At 51.9% G+C, this 20,831-nt stretch overlaps 9 protein-coding genes across 9 annotated transcripts; 3 read left to right on the plus strand and 6 right to left on the minus strand.

Moving 5' to 3' along the window:
* Positions 1-271: 271 nt before the first annotated feature.
* Positions 272-1,626, minus strand: M430DRAFT_113527 (hypothetical protein). Its single transcript, XM_024861516.1, has 2 exons — positions 1,403-1,626; positions 272-1,345 (listed from the first exon to the last, which is right to left on the minus strand). The coding sequence occupies exons 1-2, from the start codon at positions 1,576-1,578 to the stop codon at positions 319-321; spliced, it is 1,203 nt and encodes a 400-aa protein (XP_024725627.1). The 5' UTR covers positions 1,579-1,626; the 3' UTR covers positions 272-318.
* A 748-nt stretch (positions 1,627-2,374) lies between these two features.
* M430DRAFT_24463 (hypothetical protein) lies at positions 2,375-3,010 on the minus strand (the record flags this gene model as incomplete). Its single annotated transcript, XM_024865068.1, has 1 exon — positions 2,375-3,010. One exon carries the CDS (start codon positions 3,008-3,010, stop codon positions 2,375-2,377), a length of 636 nt encoding a protein of 211 aa, XP_024725628.1.
* Positions 3,011-3,699: 689 nt separating this feature from the next.
* Positions 3,700-4,957, plus strand: M430DRAFT_32600 (hypothetical protein). Its single transcript, XM_024866200.1, has 2 exons — positions 3,700-3,800; positions 3,855-4,957. The coding sequence occupies exons 1-2, from the start codon at positions 3,735-3,737 to the stop codon at positions 4,563-4,565; spliced, it is 777 nt and encodes a 258-aa protein (XP_024725629.1). The 5' UTR covers positions 3,700-3,734; the 3' UTR covers positions 4,566-4,957.
* Positions 4,958-5,007: 50 nt separating this feature from the next.
* On the minus strand, positions 5,008-6,889 carry M430DRAFT_113531 (hypothetical protein). The gene is made up of 2 exons (XM_024861517.1): positions 6,692-6,889; positions 5,008-6,638 (listed from the first exon to the last, which is right to left on the minus strand). Exons 1-2 carry the CDS (start codon positions 6,831-6,833, stop codon positions 5,014-5,016), a joined length of 1,767 nt encoding a protein of 588 aa, XP_024725630.1. The 5' UTR covers positions 6,834-6,889; the 3' UTR covers positions 5,008-5,013.
* Positions 6,890-7,025: 136 nt separating this feature from the next.
* Positions 7,026-9,064, plus strand: M430DRAFT_113533 (hypothetical protein). Its single transcript, XM_024861518.1, has 2 exons — positions 7,026-7,302; positions 7,356-9,064. The coding sequence occupies exons 1-2, from the start codon at positions 7,133-7,135 to the stop codon at positions 9,007-9,009; spliced, it is 1,824 nt and encodes a 607-aa protein (XP_024725631.1). The 5' UTR covers positions 7,026-7,132; the 3' UTR covers positions 9,010-9,064.
* Positions 9,065-9,750: 686 nt separating this feature from the next.
* Positions 9,751-10,948, minus strand: M430DRAFT_94075 (hypothetical protein; the record flags this gene model as incomplete). Its single annotated transcript, XM_024869814.1, has 3 exons — positions 9,751-10,349; positions 10,405-10,685; positions 10,746-10,948. 3 exons carry the CDS (start codon positions 10,946-10,948, stop codon positions 9,751-9,753), a joined length of 1,083 nt encoding a protein of 360 aa, XP_024725632.1.
* A 2,678-nt stretch (positions 10,949-13,626) lies between these two features.
* Positions 13,627-14,404, minus strand: M430DRAFT_269489 (hypothetical protein; the record flags this gene model as incomplete). The annotated part of the gene is made up of 3 exons (XM_024865477.1): positions 14,082-14,404; positions 13,832-14,025; positions 13,627-13,671 (listed from the first exon to the last, which is right to left on the minus strand). Exons 1-3 carry the CDS (start codon positions 14,332-14,334, stop codon positions 13,627-13,629), a joined length of 492 nt encoding a protein of 163 aa, XP_024725633.1. The 5' UTR covers positions 14,335-14,404.
* A 308-nt stretch (positions 14,405-14,712) lies between these two features.
* Positions 14,713-15,622, minus strand: M430DRAFT_55505 (hypothetical protein). Its single transcript, XM_024868546.1, has 6 exons — positions 15,481-15,622; positions 15,399-15,429; positions 15,265-15,347; positions 15,099-15,211; positions 14,875-15,045; positions 14,713-14,825 (listed from the first exon to the last, which is right to left on the minus strand). The coding sequence occupies exons 1-6, from the start codon at positions 15,526-15,528 to the stop codon at positions 14,783-14,785; spliced, it is 489 nt and encodes a 162-aa protein (XP_024725634.1). The 5' UTR covers positions 15,529-15,622; the 3' UTR covers positions 14,713-14,782.
* An 877-nt stretch (positions 15,623-16,499) lies between these two features.
* On the plus strand, positions 16,500-20,180 carry M430DRAFT_92448 (hypothetical protein; the record flags this gene model as incomplete). The annotated part of the gene is made up of 3 exons (XM_024869711.1): positions 16,500-19,080; positions 19,132-19,982; positions 20,031-20,180. The coding sequence occupies 3 exons, from the start codon at positions 16,500-16,502 to the stop codon at positions 20,178-20,180; spliced, it is 3,582 nt and encodes a 1,193-aa protein (XP_024725635.1).
* Between the last annotated feature and the right edge of the window lie 651 nt (positions 20,181-20,831).

A 20,831-nucleotide genomic window follows, 5' to 3' on the forward strand; every position in this document is an offset into this window, starting at 1 on the left:
ATTATGCAAAGCGCATAGTACCTATCTTCCCTTCCACTACCTGCCCAAAACCATAAACGTAGGGATACAGCGTCATCACATGACCACGTTCCTCTTGTCAAACCATACCCTCATCCAGCCTCTCATCCAACAGACAAATCAACTCCGGAGCCACCGAAGCTGGCACCCTTTTTCATAAACCGGATTTTGGTTCATAGTAGCTGAATGGTTAGACGTATACGATACTCACGATATAAAGATTAAAGATCACCAAGACCATGCACGCAAACGAAGCTAGGGCTTAAAATATTCTATATAATATGGGATATAGATCTAAACTCATGTATCGCCATAAACGAAGACGCCCTTCCCAGCTCTGAAGCCACCGAGGGTGCCCTGCACGGCATCCTTCAGGACGCTCTCCTCGGTGGACCAGTCCCAGGTCAGCTGCTGGACGGGGACGTCCTTGAACATGCCGAGCCTGGTCATCTCCAGGATCTCGTAGACCATGCGGCGCTTCTCGTCGGGGTTCGCGTCGCTCCAGCGGCTGACCCAGAAGCCGCTGAATTTCAGGTCTTTGAAGATCAGGGCTGCGGTGGGGAGTTGGAGCGGTTGCTTGGACATGCCGCCGTAGGTGACGAGGTGGCCGGATGGGGAGAGGCATTTCACTAATGCGGATGTGGGCTTGCCTCCTACGCAGTTCAGTCCGATCTTAACCTTTTCCCGGCCGCCATTCGTCCATTCCTTGACCTGGTCCGCGAATCCTTTGTCCATGAGTTCGGACTCGGTGACTACCTTCGTGGCACCGAGTTCTAGGAGCTCCTTCTTCATCGCCTCTGTCGCCGCCGGATCCGGTCTATCTCTAATGATATTTATAGATTTCAGACCCCATTGCTTACCCAGCTGGATCGCCGCTCTTCCCACACCACTGTTGGCTCCGTTCTGGATGAACCACTGGCCCTCCCTTATATCCTCGAAATCCTTCAGCATCCGATACGCAGTGCATGGGTTCACCGACACAGTGCCGACTTGGATGGGCGTCAATCCTTCCTTGTTTACTTTGAGCACGTCCGATTCCTCGGCGAGCGTGTGCGTGCGCCATGTCCCGAATCCCGTGTGCTTCATTATGATCCAGTCGCCCTTGCTCACGGATTTGACGGACGCTCCGACGGACGCAACTTCGAAGCAGCCCTCGTTACCGCCAACGGCGCTGGGCTCAGATGTCCCGAGGAGGGAGGTGAAGGGTGGTTTTGCTGGGTAGACGCCCTGGATCTGGTTTATATCCGCGGGGTTTATGGGCGTTGCGAGGGCGCGCAGGAGGAGGGAGTTAGAGGGGAGCGAGGGCGAGATGGAGTGCGTGTGTAGACTATGTTAGATTAGCTATTATTCTCTGCTGGGTGATAGCAAGGGGGAAGAGGCTTACGAGAGGACATCAGCTGGCTCTCCATATTTGGAGTAGACGAGAGCTTTTGCCTGCGTGTAGCCGTACGGACCCGACTTGAACCTACGGCAGGTCAATGGCCCATGGCGGGGAGCCAATGCCCGTGGCAGAGCTGCAATAGAGCGATTGCTGGCTCGTAGAGTCGGTAATTGAGGCATTGTGTGGTGGACTCGACTTCACAATTCGAGAAGTGAAGTCAAAACAAGTGGAGTGAAGCTTAGTGAAGCTTGCCAAGGTGCACGCGGCGCATGACGTTTAGCGGCCGACGGGAAGCTCCTTGCAGGGTCTCTGCACGTGGCTTCGCGATATATTGACATGTAAATAATAATAAATATTTACGCTATTTAAATCATAAATAACTGGATAAGTTGGAAGGTTAATAGGTTGATAGGTTGATAAAAGCAAGGTAGCCATGTATAATAAACACGCTTGGTATAGCCCTCACCCCGATGCATGTTCAATAGGACCCTGGCCAAAGTTTCCTTTTTCATCTTCCTTTCTCACGAGCCGTGAGGCCTTGGACAGAGCGAAGGTTCACGGAGCTGGGAAACCAAATGACCCTTATCCATCCACTTCAAATCCATGATGAGAACGTGTTGACCGATGAGAAAACGCCTAGGACATTATATTAATACTAATAACAGGTGGATGCTAAGGCCCGAAGCTCGAACGTCCACGGTGCCCCGAAAGCCTGCCAGAGTTACAAATGCTACCAGCTGATGGCAATTCCCATGCATTAACAGGAGAGAATGGCCCAAGACATCGACCAGTGACGCAAAGAATGAATAAAAAGAGCGCGATTGCTCATCTCTTCGAGCGGGTATCTCGATCCACCGTCACCTTCTTCAATCTGTCTCCTCCGCCCAATTATCAAAACTCCGTGACCTGTGAACAGCAATTGGTGCTCTACGTCCACCTCTGACCGTAGGTGTCGTAGCAACATGCCATGTCTGCTCATGAAATGTTCTTGAACAGCTCTCCTCCACCCAGACTACCCCCGTCATTGTCCGAAATCTTGGCCTTCAGTTGGCTCAACTCTGGCAGTTTCGGTGGCGGTGGTCCCACAGGTGCCACATGCTGCTTCACAACTGGCTCATCCTCATAAACTATGCTTGTCCGATGATTTATGGTTGAGAGCCTCTTGAACCAATTCCCACCCCGCTTCTTCGCTGGAGGCCCGCTAGTCATGAAACTACTCGGGCTTTCCGGCCTCCCGCCCGCTGCCAAATTCTCGTTCGTCCCATCATAGTTCATCCCATTCGTATAGTTTCCGTGGAGGGATTTCCGGGACAGGAATCGTCGGAGGCTGCTTGGCCGCCGCGACGAAGCAGGGCTCAACGGTGGTTCGCTCGTTCGACCGCGTCCATCAGAGGTTCTGGAAGTTCTAGGAGGAGCAGTGGAGGCTGCAGGCAGAGTGTCGATACTCGCAAGTGTGGATTGTGTGGTTCCTTTCGGCGCAGCAGCAGGAGTGGTCTCTTCGACGGGAGAGATGGGTGGAGGAGGGATGGAGGTGCCTTCGGTGAGGGAGTAGTTGATAGGGACGAGAGCGGGCAGCTCGAAACGCCCTTTGGTCTTGCCATTGGGAGGCATTGTAGGTGCTGGACGAAGGCGGCAGCGAAGAGGAATCCGCTGCTCGTATGGTACAGATATAGGAGAGGGACGCTTGCGCGGAAGAAGGGAAATAAGAAATTCTGGGGGAGAGTCGAGAGGGTCGAGGGTGCTTGGCTCGTGCTCGTGCTCGTGCTGGTGCTCGTGCTCGCTATATTTGTTGACTCTGCAGCTTTCTCCAATGCGATGCGATTGATTATGTGGTGAACGGAGGAAGGAAGCCTTGCTGTGTTTGTGTTGATGGGACGAGAGTCGCGGCCATGGAGTATTGGAGTATATACAGCGACCCAGATATCTTTTCCTCCAGATATCACGGCAAAAGAATGGAATTGATGGGCGGAGGAGGAGGGTGGTTGGATGGCGGGTCTTGCGTTCGTCCCATTTAATCCTCATTCAGGGTCCTCGTTTGCCGGGCTGGCTGCAGGGGTTCCCGATATGGACGAGTCACGTGATTGCCCCTGGCGAGAAAAGGGGTTGGGTCCAGCTGGACGAAGATGTCCGAATATCTCTCTATAAATGTCCACATATTGTCTTCTCAAATGTATCCAGTGATGCATGTATTAATAATGTGCTTCTAGAATCAAACCCCCCTCTTGCATTTCGGCGTGAGTCATTGGACTTTCGTATAAATCTCCTATACCCCCCATTTCTGTCCCTCAGATACAGTACTTCACCAACCCAAAAGGTTTCAAGCTCAAAATCCATAATGTCAAGTACTCCACGTCCCATTCGATCTGTTTCCAACACTGAGTTGTATGACCGGTGGGCTAAAGTATATACCCTTTCCTAAACATCTCATGTAAACATCGACTAAGACCCAGTTCAGGTCTATGACACCGACGGCAACATCTTGCAAGCACTTGATGACCACATGCTGCCTCCCCTCATCGACCGAGTCTTCAAGCTGCTCTCCTCCTCCTCACCACTGACCATCACCGAGCTTGGCGCAGGAACTGGGCGGAACACCGTCAAACTCCTATCCACTGCCCTCCCAATCTCTCGCATCAATGCTCTGGATCTAAGCCCTGGTATGCTCGCCGTTGCCAAGTCTCGGTGCGCTGGCGCTCTAGGATCTGATGGCCAGGCTCCCCAGGTCGCGTTCTACGATTTCGACGCCCTGCGCCCCGCCAACTATCCCCTTGTTGCCTCTCTCTCACTAACAGCAGACCTTGTCGTCTCCACGCTCGTCCTGGAGCACTTACCCCTGTCTGACTTTTTCCGGACTGTAAAATGGCTTCTTAAACCAGAGGGCGGCTATCTAGTGTTGACGAATATGCATGCCGACATGGGCCGGAAATCACAGGCCGGTTTTGTAGATGAAGAGACGGGGGAGAAGGTTAGAGGGGAGAGCTTTGTATATGAGGTTTCAGAGGTGCTGGAGGAGGGCAAGAAGTGGGGGTTTGTGCTTGAGGGGGAGGTGGGCGAGAGGGGTGTGAGGAAGGAGGACATTGGTGAGGGTAGATTGTTGGGGGAGAGGGGCAAGAAATGGATTGGTTGTTTGTGTTGGTTTGGATGTGTGATGCGGCTTAAGGTTTGAGGAGTGAGAAACTGGGTTGAGAGTGGAGTGCATAATGCAAAGAAGGGAAGAATATGTTTGTGTCCAAGCAGATATAGATACAATTGACTTCCTTACACACCTTCCTTCATACTTATAGTACAATTGATGTCTTGTTCGTAATTACACTCCCGGCCTAAACCCCTACTGTGCGCGCCAAATTCGTGGTTGAGGTCTTTTGGAAGTTTCAGAACATTCCCCACACATGTGAAAAGAGTACAAAATCAATTAATAATTTTGTACAAGGTTCCATTGGACCGCTGTATTTGGGTTGTAGAAGTTTGATGTGGAGAACTGCTCAGATGATTCGATCCTTGCGAGGTCCCCAGTCCCTCGATCAGTCTTTTGCTGAAACTTCTGGAACTGTAATGGCCCGTCCCTGTAACTTCAGCCTGGGTGAAGTTCGTAAACCGTATACTCGACGAAATTGCTACTTCGGGCGTTCAAGATTTTCCCACGATTTGAAGGCATCATCAAGATCGAGGTCGGGTTCCTGTTGCGAGCGAGGTTGCGAGCGAAGCTTCCGTGGCAGCTTCGCTTTCCTATCGGTCGATATGTATTTTCTAATTAATGGGGTCTTCTTCTTCTCCTCTGCGGGTGATCTTTGGGATTTAGAATCGACTGGAAAGTAAGATATTTTGAATTTTACCGGTCCGGGTCGTAGATTCTCGAGCAGCCGGGCGGTCTCCAGTAGCCGATGGTCGTCTGAGTATTGTCCAATAATTTGTATACCGGCGTATGCCGGGGTATTGGGCCGCTGATGCTCTTCAGGGATTGGGAATGGGATGCTAATAGCAGGAAGCCCAGCTAAGCTGGCGGGGACAGTGAAGACATCGTTCATGTACGTATCGACCGGCGTTTGCTTGGATATATCATCTAGGGTTGGTGGCGGAGTTGGGGCAGTTGGGCAAACTATGAAGTCTACCTGAGATGGGCCAAGTTTGTTGTCCAGTTCAACAGACTCATCCATGTCGCTGAGGTCAAATTGCTCGGAGGGACGAAGGAGATTTGGTAGAGAGAACACTCGGTCGAAATCCCGCTGCACTAACCTTCGGACCTTTTGAGCCTTGATGAAGTAGTTGTCAATGGCTTCCGAGCTTAGTGTGTATGACCCCAGCAGAATTCGTCGTTTCACTTCGTCGCCAAACCCCTCTCCTCTCGTCTTAGAATACAGAACGTCAACAGCAGAATCGCTAGAATCACTGCGAGTTCCATATCTAACGCCGTCATATTTTGACAAGTTGGAGGCTGCTTCAGCTGGCGCAATCACGTAATAGGCCGAAAGAGCATGTTTTGTATTCGGCAGAGACACTGGTACAACAGTACACCCCTTTTCTTGGAAGAGCTTCAAGGCGTTTTTCCAGGCTTGTCGAATTCCAGGGTCCAGTTCCGAGATGTTGTATTCAATTGGAACACCAATCTTTAAGTTCTGGATGTTTTTGTTGAAAGGTCCATGCCTACCAGACTGTATTGCAGATCTCTTCCGCCCTTCCTTTATGCGTTGCCAGGTTGCATCTGTGATAGAAGTTGGGTCTCGAGGGTCGTGTCCCTTAGCATTTTGTAGGAGTACAAAGAGGTTCTTAACCTTAGCTGACAAGATGCCTACAGTATCGAGGGAGTTGGCGTAGGGGACCACGCCCCAACGTGGAATCAAACCATAGGAAGGTTTGAATCCTACCACACCCGTATAAGCTGCTGGAAGTCTGACCGAGCCACCTGTGTCCGTTCCCAGAGCAACCTTGCATTGCTGAACCGCAACGGCCACTGCGCTTCCTCCTGAGCTTCCTCCAACTGAACGTTCATCAAAGGAGTCATGGCGAACGGGGCCAAAGAAGGAATTGGTAGAGTGTGATCCCATGCCAAACTCATCCAAATTAGTCTTCCCTACGATTGAAGCCCCAGCATGCCAAAGCCGTTCCGTAACAGTGGCCTCAAATGGGCTTTGATGGTCCTGGAGAATTCCTGATCCGCATGTTGTCGGGAGATTGGCCGTGGCTATGTTGTCCTTGACGGCTAGAAGTCGAGAGTGCTTTGAAATAAGTGCTTTTTTAGGATCTAGCCTTACAGTCAGCGTATATCTCTCCAATCCATGAATCCAATCCACAGACCTCGTGCTTGGACGTCGGCTTCGGCAGGGGCTTTGCCATCCTGAGGGGCGGGAGTCCTTGAGATGAAGGCATTCAAGTCCGCCTGTTTCCCATAATTGAAGAGCACATTTCGTACTCCTTGGTTAGTGGATGCGCGAAGCATTGGTGCTTCGCAATTCTGTTGCTGAAGTTAATATCGTCGTCGTCTCCCGTGTCGAAATCGCGCCGCGTTAAATTTGTCGCTAACTGCCGGCGGACACCGTTCTGGGCTACTGTGCACTACGATAACGTTGCTTATCGCAACAATCGCCACCGGGCCCGAGTCATCCCAGCCACACTTCAGTGGAACCTCCATCTAAGGTACCTGTGCCGCCAATGGTCCATAACCACCATTCTCACCAAGAACTACTGTAGTATTCGCATACATCTTGGTGGTGGTTTTTCCCTGTCTTCCTCAACACCATGGCTAAAGGATGGTTGGTTTGGATGAGCCTGCTGGCTTCGCTGGCCATCGCTGAACAGCCATCTGCCCCGAAGCCCATCGCAGCACCTATTAGACCTCTCCCATGGGGCCAGCTGAATTTCTTGCAGACGACGGATACACATGGATGGCTAGCGGGACACTTACAGGAGTGAGTCTTCTCGTCTTCAGGCTCTAAAATTCAAGAGAACTAACAGCATTGAGGCCTCAATACTCGGCCGACTGGGGAGATTATATATCGTTTGCAGAACGAATGCGGGAGAAAGCAGATGCCATAGGAGTAGATCTCCTACTTGTCGATACCGGCGATCGAATAGAAGGAAACGGGCTCTACGATGCTTCAGATCCCAAGGGAAAATACACCTCCGACATCTTTAAAGGGCAGGACATCGATATTATTTGTCCCGGAAACCACGAGTTATACCAAATCGCTTCTGGGGCTCGAGAGTACGACGTAACTGTGCCGAACTTCAAGGGGAAGTACATAGCCTCGAACCTTGACTACATAGACCCAAAGACCGGAGAGCAGGTTCCTATGGCTCAACGGTATCGAAAGTTCACGACCAAGAACCAAGGGATTCGAGTCCTAGCATTCGGATTCTTGTTTGATTTTACGGGCAATGCGAACAATACTGTGGTGCAACCAGTCGAGGAGACTATTAAAGAGCAATGGTTCCAGGATGCAATCAGGGAGAAGGTAGACCTATTCGTTGTAGCCGGCCATGTCACGCTCCCAGGGCGAGAATACAAGGCCATATTCAGGGCAATCAGGAGCCAGAATTGGGATACCCCAATCCAGTTTTTTGGTGGTCATAGCCACATTCGAGACTTCCACAAATATGACTCCAAGGCATATGGCCTGCAAGCGGGTCGCTATATGGAGACTATTGGATGGATGTCCATTGAGGGAATCAAGAAGAAATCGGGAGAGATCGAAGAGAGCCAGTCTAGTGCTGGAATATCATTCGAGCGGAGATACATCGATAACAACCTCTTTGGCTACCATTATCATACCGGATTAAACGCCACGACGTTCCCAACCGACCACGGGCTGAATATCTCCACCTCGATATACAAAGCGAGGCAAGCATTAGACCTCGATCACAACTTTGGCTGCGCACCAAAAGATCTCTGGATGAGCCGCGCGCCATATCCCAGCGAGGACAGTCTCTACACCTGGCTAGAGAACGAAGTTGTTCCCGATGTCGTCGTCAATCCGGAACGGAAAGATGTCCCAACCCTAGCAATTACCAACACTGGCGCCATGCGCTTTGACATCTTCAAAGGGGCCTTCACCCGCGACGCAACATACATCATCTCTCCCTTCGTCAGCAAATACCGCTATATCAAAGACGTGCCCTACGAATCGGCAAAACGCGTCTTGACAATAATCAACAACGCCGGGCAAGTCCTCTCAACGCCCGAACTCGACTTCTCCCAACTCGCCCCTCCAGAACAACTCTCCATCCGCACCTCCCCCTCCCCCTCGCCTCCCTCCTACCAACCAAACAACAACAACCTCCAATCACCTCTCCTCTCATCCCCCAACCACCCCCATCTCCTCCCGGGCTACACCACCAAAGACGACGGCGGCGACGAAGGCGACGACACGCTACATACGCCCATAACCTTCTACCGCGTACCCAACGTGATCCAGAGCGCGCTCTCGCTGCCCGCCGACCACGACCCAGACGTCGTCGATCTCGTGTTTATCGATTTCATCGAGCCGTGGGTGCTCGCGGCGCTGCGGTTCACGGGACAGGGTTATGGCGCGTCGGATGTCGCGGTGTATAGGAATGAGACGTTGACGGAGTTGATGGCGAAGTGGATTATGAAGAATTGGGGGAAGGATTGTTAGGGTGTCGATTGATTTGATTGATTGCTTATGGTAGATAGATAGTAAGGGCGGGGGGGGGGGGGTATATACTGTAATATATATCTAAAATAACTTCCATATTTGGCAACAATACACCCCCTCCCATCCTGTAATCCAATCAAAAATCCATTAAAAAATCCAATCGAAATCCAAATCCTATAAAAGGAGCACATACGTACCTATGTGGCATTCCATTTCCCAACTTTAAAATTTCCCGAACTTTCCTAGGTAATCATCGCGCTCGCGAAAGTCAGCCGCATGCAGGTCCCTGCATGTACCTATGTATGCATGCAGGAGAAGGATGTTTCAAACTTTCAAACTTTCAGCTCACTTCACTTCACTTGACTTCACTCCATTTCACTCCATCTAAGTTCACTTTCCAACACATTCGAAAAGCAATGAGGCAGAGATATAGATAGATATAGATAGATAAAAATATAGAATTTGGCAGGTTCGGGACTCTATTTAAGTAAGTACAGGTATATAAATTAGCCAGGAAATAAATATCGTCGCAACCCCATTGGTTTTTCGGTGCTCTCGAGAATCTTGGCCTTCTGCGCGCGTACATGACAGGAGGAGTAAATAGAGCGATGATTAGATCAGCCAACCAATGCGGTCTCCTCTCCTGCATTACCCTACTAGTCTTCTTGAGAGAGCCGTCCCCATCACACACACACACACACACACGAATCGTTGGGTATATTGTCGTACGAAAAAAACAATCTACGATGAAATAGCGCTAGAGGGCGCGAAACCGAATTGTGGGACGGAGGCGTCGAATACACCGTAGTTGGCGTTGAAGAAGACGTCGCCGTAGATGTTCTGGTTGCCACCACCGACGGATTGGAGACCGCCGAAGCAGCTGCCGGATTCGGAGGCAGGAGCGAAGTTGAGGAGGCTGCCAGGGACCGTGGCGTAGTCGCTTTCGCCGATCAGGAAGGAGATGTCGGGGAGAGTGGCAGAGCAGTCGAAGACGTAGCCGCCATCTTCTTGGGAGTTGGTAGCACCGGAAACCTGCTTGTAGTAGGCATCGACAGCGGAATCGGCCATGAGGAGGAGGGTGGTTCCGGTGTCAGAGATACCGACCTGGCCTTCCATGGAGCCAGTCTTGGAGCCGACCTTGAAGGAGGTGGAGTCGTACTGCCAGAAACCACCGCTGTTGTCAACAGGGGTGTACTTGATTGAGCCAGAGTACTTGGAGCTGTCGGTGTATCCGAAGTCGTATTCACCGTTGGCCTGCGATGGGAGGTAGGCAGCAAAGAGGGGAGAGTCGAGAGATTGTTGAGCATTGTCGAAGAAAGTCTGTGCTTGTTGGGGTTGAACTGGATGTTGGTTAGTCACGGGATCCATATGCCAACGACTGGTTTGAGAACATACCAGTGTTGATGCTGCTGAAAGCAAGACCCAAAAGTCCGTCGCTGCTATCTTGAACGAATTCGGATGAGACCTTGTTGGCAAGCTCGACAACTTGGCCAGTGACGGTCGTGTTTCCGACGGACACAGTGTCAGTTCCGCACACTCCGCTTGCGCCGGAGCCATCTGCGTAGGAGATGTTCCATGTTGATCCAGACATCGCCTTGTAGGTGCTGCTCTTGGATGAGGAGTAGACGGTGTGGTTCTCCTGTTCGCTCTTGCTAAGGAGAGTGGAGAAGACCCAGCTGAACGTTCTTGTCAGTTTCTGCTTCCCCTATTCTCAAGAGGGTCCGAGGAGAGCTTACAGATCAGCACTTCCGGTGTCGAAGTCCAAGTTCAGCTTCTGACCTCCAACAGTCACGGGGACCAGGTATTCGGCATCTTGTGAGGTTGGCACTGCCGGGACAGAGCCGTCTTGGCGCTTCCTTGACAGGGCGAGTTCGGTCAAGAAAGACTCAGAGAAGTCCTTGGTGGGCTGCAAGTTGTACTTCTTGTAGGCCTTCAACATGGCGGCCGTTCCGTTACGGACGGCGCCGCTGTGAACAGCTTGCACACTGAATGCACTGGCCCCGGCTTGGGCAACTGGGAGTGCTGGAGGAGCAGGAGCAGCCTGAGCCGCCGCCGCGAGGGCGAGGACAGTGGTCAGGGAGGAAAGCATCTTTGCGTGAGGCGTCGAAGCTGTTCGGAAACCGGAGATAATTGAAGGTGGAAGTGTGGAATGAGAGACTGTGAGCAGGCTGGAGAAGTGAGACAGGACGGGAGCAGCGGGTCTTCTTATAGACGATCATCGAGAGACAAGAGACGAGAGACAAAGGGGTCCAAAGAACGGAGAGACAAGAGCTCTGCCGGGGAATGGGAGGGCCGTCAGGAGGACGAGCTCGTCGTTGGCGGGACCGCCGGTGCTAAGGCATGGAAGGAAGGCAAATGTTCTACGGACGAAGTTCTGGGCAAGGGACGGTCATGGATCTGCCTCCCCGGGGATAGCTCGTCGTCGACCCCTCGCATGGGCATCATGTCAAGCATTGGGGTTCAGACCATTGATAGGTTCAGGTAGCATGAGACAGCGTCTGCCATCTGATATCTGGAGCGGCATGTGAACGCTGGTGTCGGGAGAACTAGCTCCTTCCTAGAAGTCCCTAGAAGTCCCGGCCTTCCTAAGTACAGCAGCGGATCCTCGGGGCTCTCCATGGGTGAGCTTCCCTAATGGTGATGGTGGTGGTGGGGGAGGCAGAGACAGAGAGAGACGGCCATCGTGTATAGGTTAGGTAGTGTCGTAGTGACGGCGGTGATCCAAATGACGCCACGAAGCCCGTGTCAAGAGCCAAGACTCTATCGAGACTCAAGCTTTCCCGCATGTCCAAGGAGCAGTGAGTTAGTCGTGGTACATGGGAGGGTGCGGTGGTGTTGTGTGGTCGTGTGTGTGGTCGACGATTGCCGGGTACTGTAAGGCGGGTTATCTGATTGATCGGCTGGGACGGACGATCGGCGCAGTGAAACAGGGCCGGTCTCGAGGCGGCGACCAATGGGGCTGGTGAGCGGGCGAAGGATGCGGAGGGTTCTGAACTTCTGATGTTGGTTTGTACTGCACCAGCGCAGTGCGGATGGAGATACACGGTCGTCGTGGTGGTGATACTGATACTGCCATCGTGACAATTGCCCTCCTCATGACACTCATCGCCATAACCCCAAGGTGCCTCAGCCCTCATAAGGCCGTGCATAAAATCCATAAAAGGCACAAAAGGCACAACAGCCACAGCAAACCATAAAACCCCAAGAATTGCACAAAAATAGTACCCGGTGCGTCGCCAAGGCGAGGGGCAGGGTGGGAGCTGCCGAAAGCGGTAGCCCCGGACCAGAATGCTGCGATAGGAAGGCGGGGAGTGGTGGCCGGGGACAGGGGTTTGAAGGCCCACTTACCAGAAGCAGTCTAGCACGCCAAGGGGTATCGATGATCGGCATCCTTCTCCTGCACCTTTGTTTCTGCAGCGCTGCTGATTGGCTCCTGTGCCGACTCCCCTTTGCGCTTGTGGCGGGCGGGTGGCTGTAGTGGCTGTAGTGGCGCTGTGGCTAATGCCTTCTTCGAGCTCTTCTCGACAGCTGGAACCTGACGGAGACTCGTGAGGCGAGGGCCCTGGATATGCATCATGCATCGCGAACATTCTGTTCGAATGTTCCCTGCAGATTGCATACTTCCGTACGTATTCTTCGAGGACCAGTAAGGTATGGCAAAGCTAGGTGTTCCGTCTGCATCATCGATCCTTCATTCTTCTACGCAGCATTCTACAATCAATCGCATTGACCACACCCCCATGGATCCCCTGCATTGCACTGGCTGGCCCATGAGTGGTAAGCGCTGGCGTCAGGAACCAGTCATACCGCTAGATTACCACCGTCCCGACAGAGCAGGCTGGGACCGGGGGCCGCCTCCTTCGCGCTCGGCAGTCCCGGCGGATCGACCTCGGGACTGATATCGAGGAACTGGAGAGCTGGACGGCATGCTGATTCGCGCTGCTGGGCAGATTGGAGGGCCAAGCGCGCCGGCCAATCATGGGCGCGGGGAGGGAGGGAGCATTAAGCATTGAGCAGTGGGAGAATCGGCGCTGCCCGTATGGGATAGCACTCAATGATCTGTCAGAGTCAGGTACCAGGCGGGCGAGGTAAGTGGCGGTCTCTCTCGCACGAAGGAGATACCGAAGGAGGTCGTTACTGCACGTCTGGGGACGGGGAACAAGAGGGGGATAACGCCAAGGTCCTACAGTACCGACGGAGGTATAACTCGAGCCTACACTAACCCCTCCCACTCCAGCTCTCCCTGGGTCCTCTGCCTCCCGCACAGGGAGGGCGCTGCAGTAGGTTTCCAGAGGACGGTACGTTGTAGCTGTAGCCTATAGCACTGCTGTGATTTGTATTTGGAAATCGTAAGGAGGTTGTGTCTCCCCTGGACACTGCGGGTGTGGCACTCGTTTGGTTTCCTGGGCCCCCTCCCCATACGTTCATCTATTCCGTACAGTACTGCACCGTCCTGGCCGGTACTTACGTATAGAGGCCCCCCTGCTAGAGATGGCCAGGCACAAGTTACAACGCGTCGGGATTGCGGGTTCTGGCGTCATATCTTGTCTGCATTGAGACGTTACCTCCCGTAGGCAGGACCTCTATTCCTCCTATGCCAGGTTAGTTCCTCTCCCGCTATCTCCGAAGGGATTCATTCCATGAGGCGGTAGCAGCGCTGTCCTAGAACACCCAAGTCAATATCTAGTGAAAAATGGGCCACTAGAAGAGATCACTTAGACGGAGTGCTGCTGGCACAGCTCATCCAATTCCGATTCCCTAATCGGGAAGGCAGTTAAGGAGAGAGCATCTTCTCCACACACATACAACCTTACAAGCGTACCATATTATTAACCCTACCGACTTCCCAACTGCCCTCCGGGAGCCAAGCGCAGAAGCGCAGAGCCGACTCAGAAGGATTCCTTCCAACGCCCGCTAGCGCCGGCACTGCGTCTTCAAAAGCGCAGGTCAGACTGCCATGCCTCCCCAGCCAGTAATCCCCCAGCAGATCATAGTAGTAATGCCAGCCAGCATCCCCTATATGCGAGTACCTGGTACTTAGCACTGTAAAATCATAAAATGCAAGTACCTACTTAGGTACATTACTGCCGAGGCGCTGCCGGGCAAGAGGGATCGCCGCTTTCCCACAGCCTCTATCTCTAAAGAAGAAGCTGCGGGAATCTCAGCGCGGCATGCGGATTTGGAAAAAGGGGGGAGGACGAATCTGCTCATACTGCGCTTGCACGTGAAGATGATGTCAGGTGGAGAGCGTCCTGCGTGCGCTGTACGCCGGAGCAGAATGGGAAGGAGAATTTCAAGGTGCGCTTCCATGGCCCACTGCTGCATAGATAGGGGAGAGGGCCCGGGAAGAGAAGAGAAGAGAAGAGAGCAGGTATGCCGATCTGCAAAACACGACGTGATCCCAAAAGAGAGGGAGGCTGCTGAGATCTTTAAGTCTCATAACAATAACAATGTGCTTCTAGTAAAGAGAGGATAAACTGGTCCACCTCTTCTATTAATGTGGCAGCTGTTGATGTGGCAGCTGAACAAACCTGATGCACCTTGACAGGTGAAATAGCCTCGTATCGAATGGAATATGTATACAGCCATATTCAAGTTGGAACATCTGCAGCGCATTTCATCGCCTTGATACACGCCCCAAAACTCCCAGCAATGCAAATACCCTACCGCTTTAATCAGACAATGTTTCTTCGTCCCACCATTCAACATCCGCGCTGATATTGTGCCTTCTCTTGTTCCCTTTAATCATCCCGTTGTACAGCTTCGAATTCGCCTATCCTCTGCTCTTCGTATTGAGGATCAAAGCAACAATGAGACTGCGCGCGTCAGTAGGGCACAACCTGCTTCAAACCCAGATATACTGACCCATAGAGACCCAATACTTCTCCAAAAATCAATATCAGAACCATACCGACGAAGATTCTCGACTGATACATGTATGTTCGGACTCCCATATCTCCAACAATCCCAATCGCATATCCCGCGGCCAGCCCGGTTAAACCAACGGAGAGACCACACGCTAGATGCATGAAGCCGCTGAGGTTCGTTAGCACAAGCCCATTGGGTGCTAGGTAAGGTGGTACGCGTACTTGAACAAGCTGTAATTCTGCTGGGGCGGTGGGCCCATATCACCTGCTATCAAGACCGCGATGACGAGCGAGTAAACCGCAATAATACCTGACATGACAACCGGGATAAGTGACTGTGGGAGAAACGTTAGCAGAGTCGCTACGTTCGACGCGTTCTCTGGCATGCCTTCATGATGAGATCTGGTCTGAATGTCCCAACGCCCGAAATTCCAATGCCCGACTTGGCGGTCCCATACGCAGCCCCAATACCTGGCCGCAATCGTCAGTGTATCTCAAGATAGTTTGAGTGTTGTTTCCTACATCCGAATGTCATTGCGGACGCAATGCCGGCCTGCAGAAGGTATCAGTAAAGTCCAAGCATCGTGAACCTGGCTCTGCTTACCATTCCGAAGAAAGGCGCAAACATCGGTGACTGCACTGATTCTGCCATGGTGAATTCAGCTCGCAGAACGCGCGATAGAGCTGGGCGACAATGGGGGCAGGTGTCAAAGGCCTTCAGGTGACGTTGAGGAGACGTGATAGGTACCTAGGATACGGTCAATAGCTTCAGCCGCCTCGAAGCTTCACGCTACCGGAGGCTGGCTCGCTACAGTCACGTGCCTAAACTACTCCTCTCTCCCCTCTGCGGGCATTTCGAACCAAATTGATGGGCTGACGGGAGTTAAGACTACAGGCTCTTTATTGTACTTTGTAGCTGTAATAGTAGACATAAAATCTACGTTTTCCTTCGCCGCATGGCTGGAAAAAAGGGCAAAAGTTCGTATCTACCTTAATTTCTGAATTCCGGATGGCAGACCCTCGCACGCTAACCGAAAGCAGCGACATGGTTGAACCTCTGGAGATCGCGAAGCATCCCAAGATTCGGACCTCCCACCTTCAACGACTGAACAACAATCATTGGGCTGGGGCTGTCATGATAGCTCGATGTCATTGCCTCTATCTGATCTGTACCTCTGCCGCTGACTATTAGCGATATCCCCCTGCTTAGGTGTAGGATCTTTCGCTTGAAACAATCTCTCCTCAGGAAGGACCAACAAACCACCACGATTTCGACCTCGTCCCAGTGACGGCCAGGAATTATCGGTCGACATACGACGGGACCCCGTCGGCGTCGGCAGGTGGATAAGGGGCTTGTTCTGACTTCAGAAACTGAAGCCGGGGTTGTTCTCCTCGGCTTCGAGGCGTAAGCTTCTCCCCATCCCAACAGCTATCTGAAGATATAAGGGACCGCAGAGCAGGAAGCTGATCTCATCATAGTCAGCAGACAAAATGGCAGACTACCAGCAAGGCCGATCAGGTGGACCCCGTCCCGATGGGTTTGGGCATGCCTCGAATTACCAAAGAGAAGCCGCGTTCTCGAATATCTTTGGTGCTTCCCCTCCACCGGGTCGATCTCAGACTATGACTTCGTCCACCCCTCCTCCTGCGATGCACCAAGCTCGCACTCAGACGATGACTTCGCAGGACCTAGGAATGCGTGGTGGGATGCAGCGGCCGCCCCCTCCACGCCCAGGCGGGTATCCTCCGCCAAATGGCAGCGCGCCGAATGGTGGGAGCATGCCAAATGGCTATAATCAGCCGCCGCGACAGTCCTTACCGGGTCAAATTCCATCTCAACCTCAACCGCACTATTTGCCACAGCAAGTCCGGCCAGACCGGCGGGCATACCCCTTACCACAACGCGTCGACCCTCGCGGCACTCCTCAATCACAATATGGGCAAAGGATGCCTCAGCAGCGATATTACACCGGTAGTGGACCTGGTCCGGCTCCAGCATTGAATTCGGATCCGTACCGATCACAATCGATGGCGAGCACTCCGAGGCCACAAATGTATTCACCGCCAGCCCCAGCTACCTTTAATCCGTCCCCGGCAATTGCTTTCAGACAAGGTCCATATCACCCACAGACTTCCCGGATGACTGCCCAGGGACGAACAGTACCCGAACGACACGATGAGAGGGCAATGTCCATGACGAGCTACCCTCAGGATCGGGATCAACATCAGACTGCGAGTGGGCGAACTATTCCGAATAGGAGAACTTCTTCATCTGGACCGCAGGAACCATTACCCAATGGATATCCTGGAGCGAGAAGTGCACCTGCTGTCCAGACTCGTACGGCTAGCATGGCATCAACAGTTGTGGGCGATGCGAGTCGCTCGATGTCAATGGCTTCAACTGTTGTCCCGCCCGAACAGGCAGAGGCTCTTCAACATCGGTCATCCGTTACTAAGTCTGTCAGCAGTGGTCGACAAAAGTCGCCATTAGTGTACCCTGCCTTGCTATCACGCGTTGGAGAATGTTTCAGGGAGAAAATCTCAGTGGGTGATAGGACGAAGAACGACCTTACGTACAAGAACGCCTTCAGCGGAGCTGAAGCCGTCGACGTTATCTCCTACATCATCAAGACTACGGATAGGAATCTAGCCCTGCTTCTTGGACGTGCCTTGGATGCTCAGAAGTTCTTCCACGATGTGACCTACGACCACCGGTTGCGAGACTCCACCACGGAGATGTATCAGTTCCGAGAGACGTTGATGGATGAACCGCATGAAGCGCCACAGGTTAATGGCGTCTTTGTGTTGCTTACCGAGTGCTACTCTCCAACATGTACCAGGGACCAACTGTGCTATTCGATAGCTTGCCCGCGTAGACTTGAGCAACAATCACGGTTGAACTTAAAGCCGCAGGGAGGTCTTCGGCGTGAGAAATCACAAGCAAGTCTACACGATGCGGACGAGCCGGATGAGCAAAAATTGTGGATCAACACCGTGTCCCAGGAGATCGCTAATAGTGTTGGTGATCGGGAGAAGAAGCGCCAGGAGGTCATTTCCGAAATCATGTATACCGAAAGAGACTTCGTGAAAGATTTGGAGTACTTGCGAGATTTCTGGATCCTCCCCTTGCGTTCTACGAATCCTGCTGCCCCCTCGCCAATCCCGGAGTCACGGAAAGAGAGGATCGTGCGAACCATATTTTCCAACATTATTGATCCGCCAAGTATCCACGGTGTCAGCTCAAGGTTTGCTGAAGCACTGACAGAGCGACAAAGGAAACATCCAGTTGTGCAATGCGTGGGCGATATCTTCCTCGAGTTTGTTCCGCAATTCGAACCATTCATCACATACGGCTCGAATCAACTAGCTGGGAAGTTTGAGTTCGAGAATGAGCGCTCACTGAACCCATATTTCGGGAAGTTTGTAGATGAAACAGAGCGGCGGAAGGAATCAAGGAAACTTGAGCTCAACGGATACTTGACGAAGCCTACGACGAGACTCGCAAGATATCCACTTCTATTGGAGAATGTCCTTAAATATACTGACCCCTCGAACAAGGATACAGAAGATATTCCGAAGGCCATGAAAATGATTCGCGATCTCTTGACCCGTGTGAATGCCGAGTCTGGCAAGGCGGAAAACCGCTTCAACCTAAAGAGACTCCATGAGCAGCTTCGATTCCGACCGAACGAACGTGTGGATTTGAAGCTCACAGATGATGGTCGAGAGCTGATATACAAGGGAACCTTGAAGAAGACCCCAACTGATCCCTCAGATATCCAAGCGTATCTCTTCGACCACGCCATGCTTTTGGTCCGTGTTAAGACGGTTGGCAAAAAAGAGGAAGTGAAGGTCTACCGACGGCCCATTCCTCTAGAGTTACTGGCCATCCGTGAAATGGACGAAGTAATTCCGAAGCTTGGCATAGCGAAACGACCATCATCTAGCTTAATTCCAGGAGCTAAAAACAACACAGCTGATAATTCTAAGAAGGATGGGTTCCCGATCACTTTCCGACATCTTGGAAAAGGTGGTTACGAGCTCACACTCTATGCAAGTACTCAAGGTGCACGGAAGAAGTGGATGGAACACATCGGAGACCAGCAGACTATCCTTCGGAAGCGCGGAGACTTCTACAACAGGTCAATTTTGAGCAATAATTTCTTTACGTCTGTCAACAGGGTCAACTGTGTTGCACCTTTCGGTATGCGCTCTCCCCCAAGCTCTGATGAAACAGTTACTGACGAATCACAAGACGGTGGTCGCAAATTGATCTACGGTACTGACTCTGGCATCTTCGTCTCGGATCGTAGGGCGAAGGATGCTGCAGCCAAGCCCATTCGAGTCTTAGATGCCACGAACGTTACTCAAATTGACGTTCTGGAGGAGTATCAACTACTCTTGGTCCTGTCACAAAAATCACTGCTGTCGTATTCCCTGTCTGCGCTCAATCCCCACGAGCCTGCACTTTCCAAGCGACCCAAGAAGATCCAAAGCCATTGCAATTTCTTCAAGACAGGCATATGTCTTGGCCGACATCTTGTCTGCTGCGTAAAATCCTCAGCACTGTCTACCACTATCAAGGTCTTTGAGCCCAATGATGCTATGTCGAAGGGCAAAAAGCAGAAAGGATTCAAGATGTTCAATAGCGGGCAGGATGAACTGAAAGCGTTCAAGGAGTTCTACATTCCAACTGAATCCTCGTCTATACACTTCCTCAAGTCGAAGCTCTGTGTGGCTTGCGCACGTGGGTTTGAAGTTGTGTCTCTGGAAACACTTGAAACGCAATCACTCCTCGATCAAGCAGATACGTCGTTGGATTTCGTGGCGCGCAAAGAGAACGTTAGGCCAATTCACATTGAACGTCTCAACGGTGAATTCCTTCTCAACTATTCTGAGTTCTCATTCTTTGTCAATCGCAATGGTTGGCGAGCAAGACCGGACTGGAGGATTGACTGGGAAGGGCAGCCTCAGAGCTTCGCTCTTTCGTACCCCTGGATACTCGCATTTGAATCGAATTTCATCGAGATTAGGAATATCGACACAAATGCGGTGCATATTGTGCCGCATAAGAATATTCGGATGCTTCACACAAGTACTCGGGAGGTAGGATACTAGTCTCTGGGTATAGTTGAACATTGCTGACACGATTAGATCATTTACGCATACGAGGACGAACGAGGCGAAGATATTGTGGCAGCTATTGATTTTTGGCCAGCCGGCCGCAAACCAGAAGGGGGACATCAGGCGCTGCCTCCAGCAGGAACTGACCAAGGCCATCCACAGACGTCATCACGGCACTGACCAACAGGCGGGTATCCAGAGCGGCTCCATCGCGCCTAGTGTTCAGATGGCATACTTCCTTCCATATCGATTGGGTAGAACTGCCTGGCACGTAATCCCAAATCTCCTCTGCTGTTCGTAACTTTCAAGTGGTTTTCCTCTCCGTGTGCTGGACACGCTCGCTCTCTTCCCACGCCTTATGTTTCTACGATGGATGGTCTTGTGGCCCCTTTTTTTTTAAGACGGGGAAGCGCGCTTTGATGGATGCATGGGCTTGATTGATGGAATTGATACAATGTGGTGCGTGTGGGTGGAATGCTTGGAACTTTATTCGTGACAGCTCAGCGACGCGGCGTATGAAGGTCTCTGGTTGATTAAGGGGCATACTATTTTTCTGTACATTGCCTGTGTAGCACGAATAGATCGTATATCGAGAGCTCTCTCTATTTAATTTCTGAACAAAGATTGAACTTGCATCCTGAGGTGGTGATCTGTTTCTAGTGGCTGGAGAGAGAGTGTATCTTCATTACCGATTGGTATATTTCATTCAAGAAAAATGCTTTGCTTATTGTGCTATGATACTATGTCCTACTGACAATCCCCATCCATCCCCCAGTTATATATATCTAGCAATCTACAACCCGCGCGTACCGCATTATACTGATGCTCGAA

Source organism: Amorphotheca resinae (genome assembly GCF_003019875.1).
Source record: "Amorphotheca resinae ATCC 22711 unplaced genomic scaffold M430scaffold_1, whole genome shotgun sequence".
Lineage (NCBI taxonomy): Eukaryota > Fungi > Ascomycota > Leotiomycetes > Helotiales > Amorphothecaceae > Amorphotheca > Amorphotheca resinae.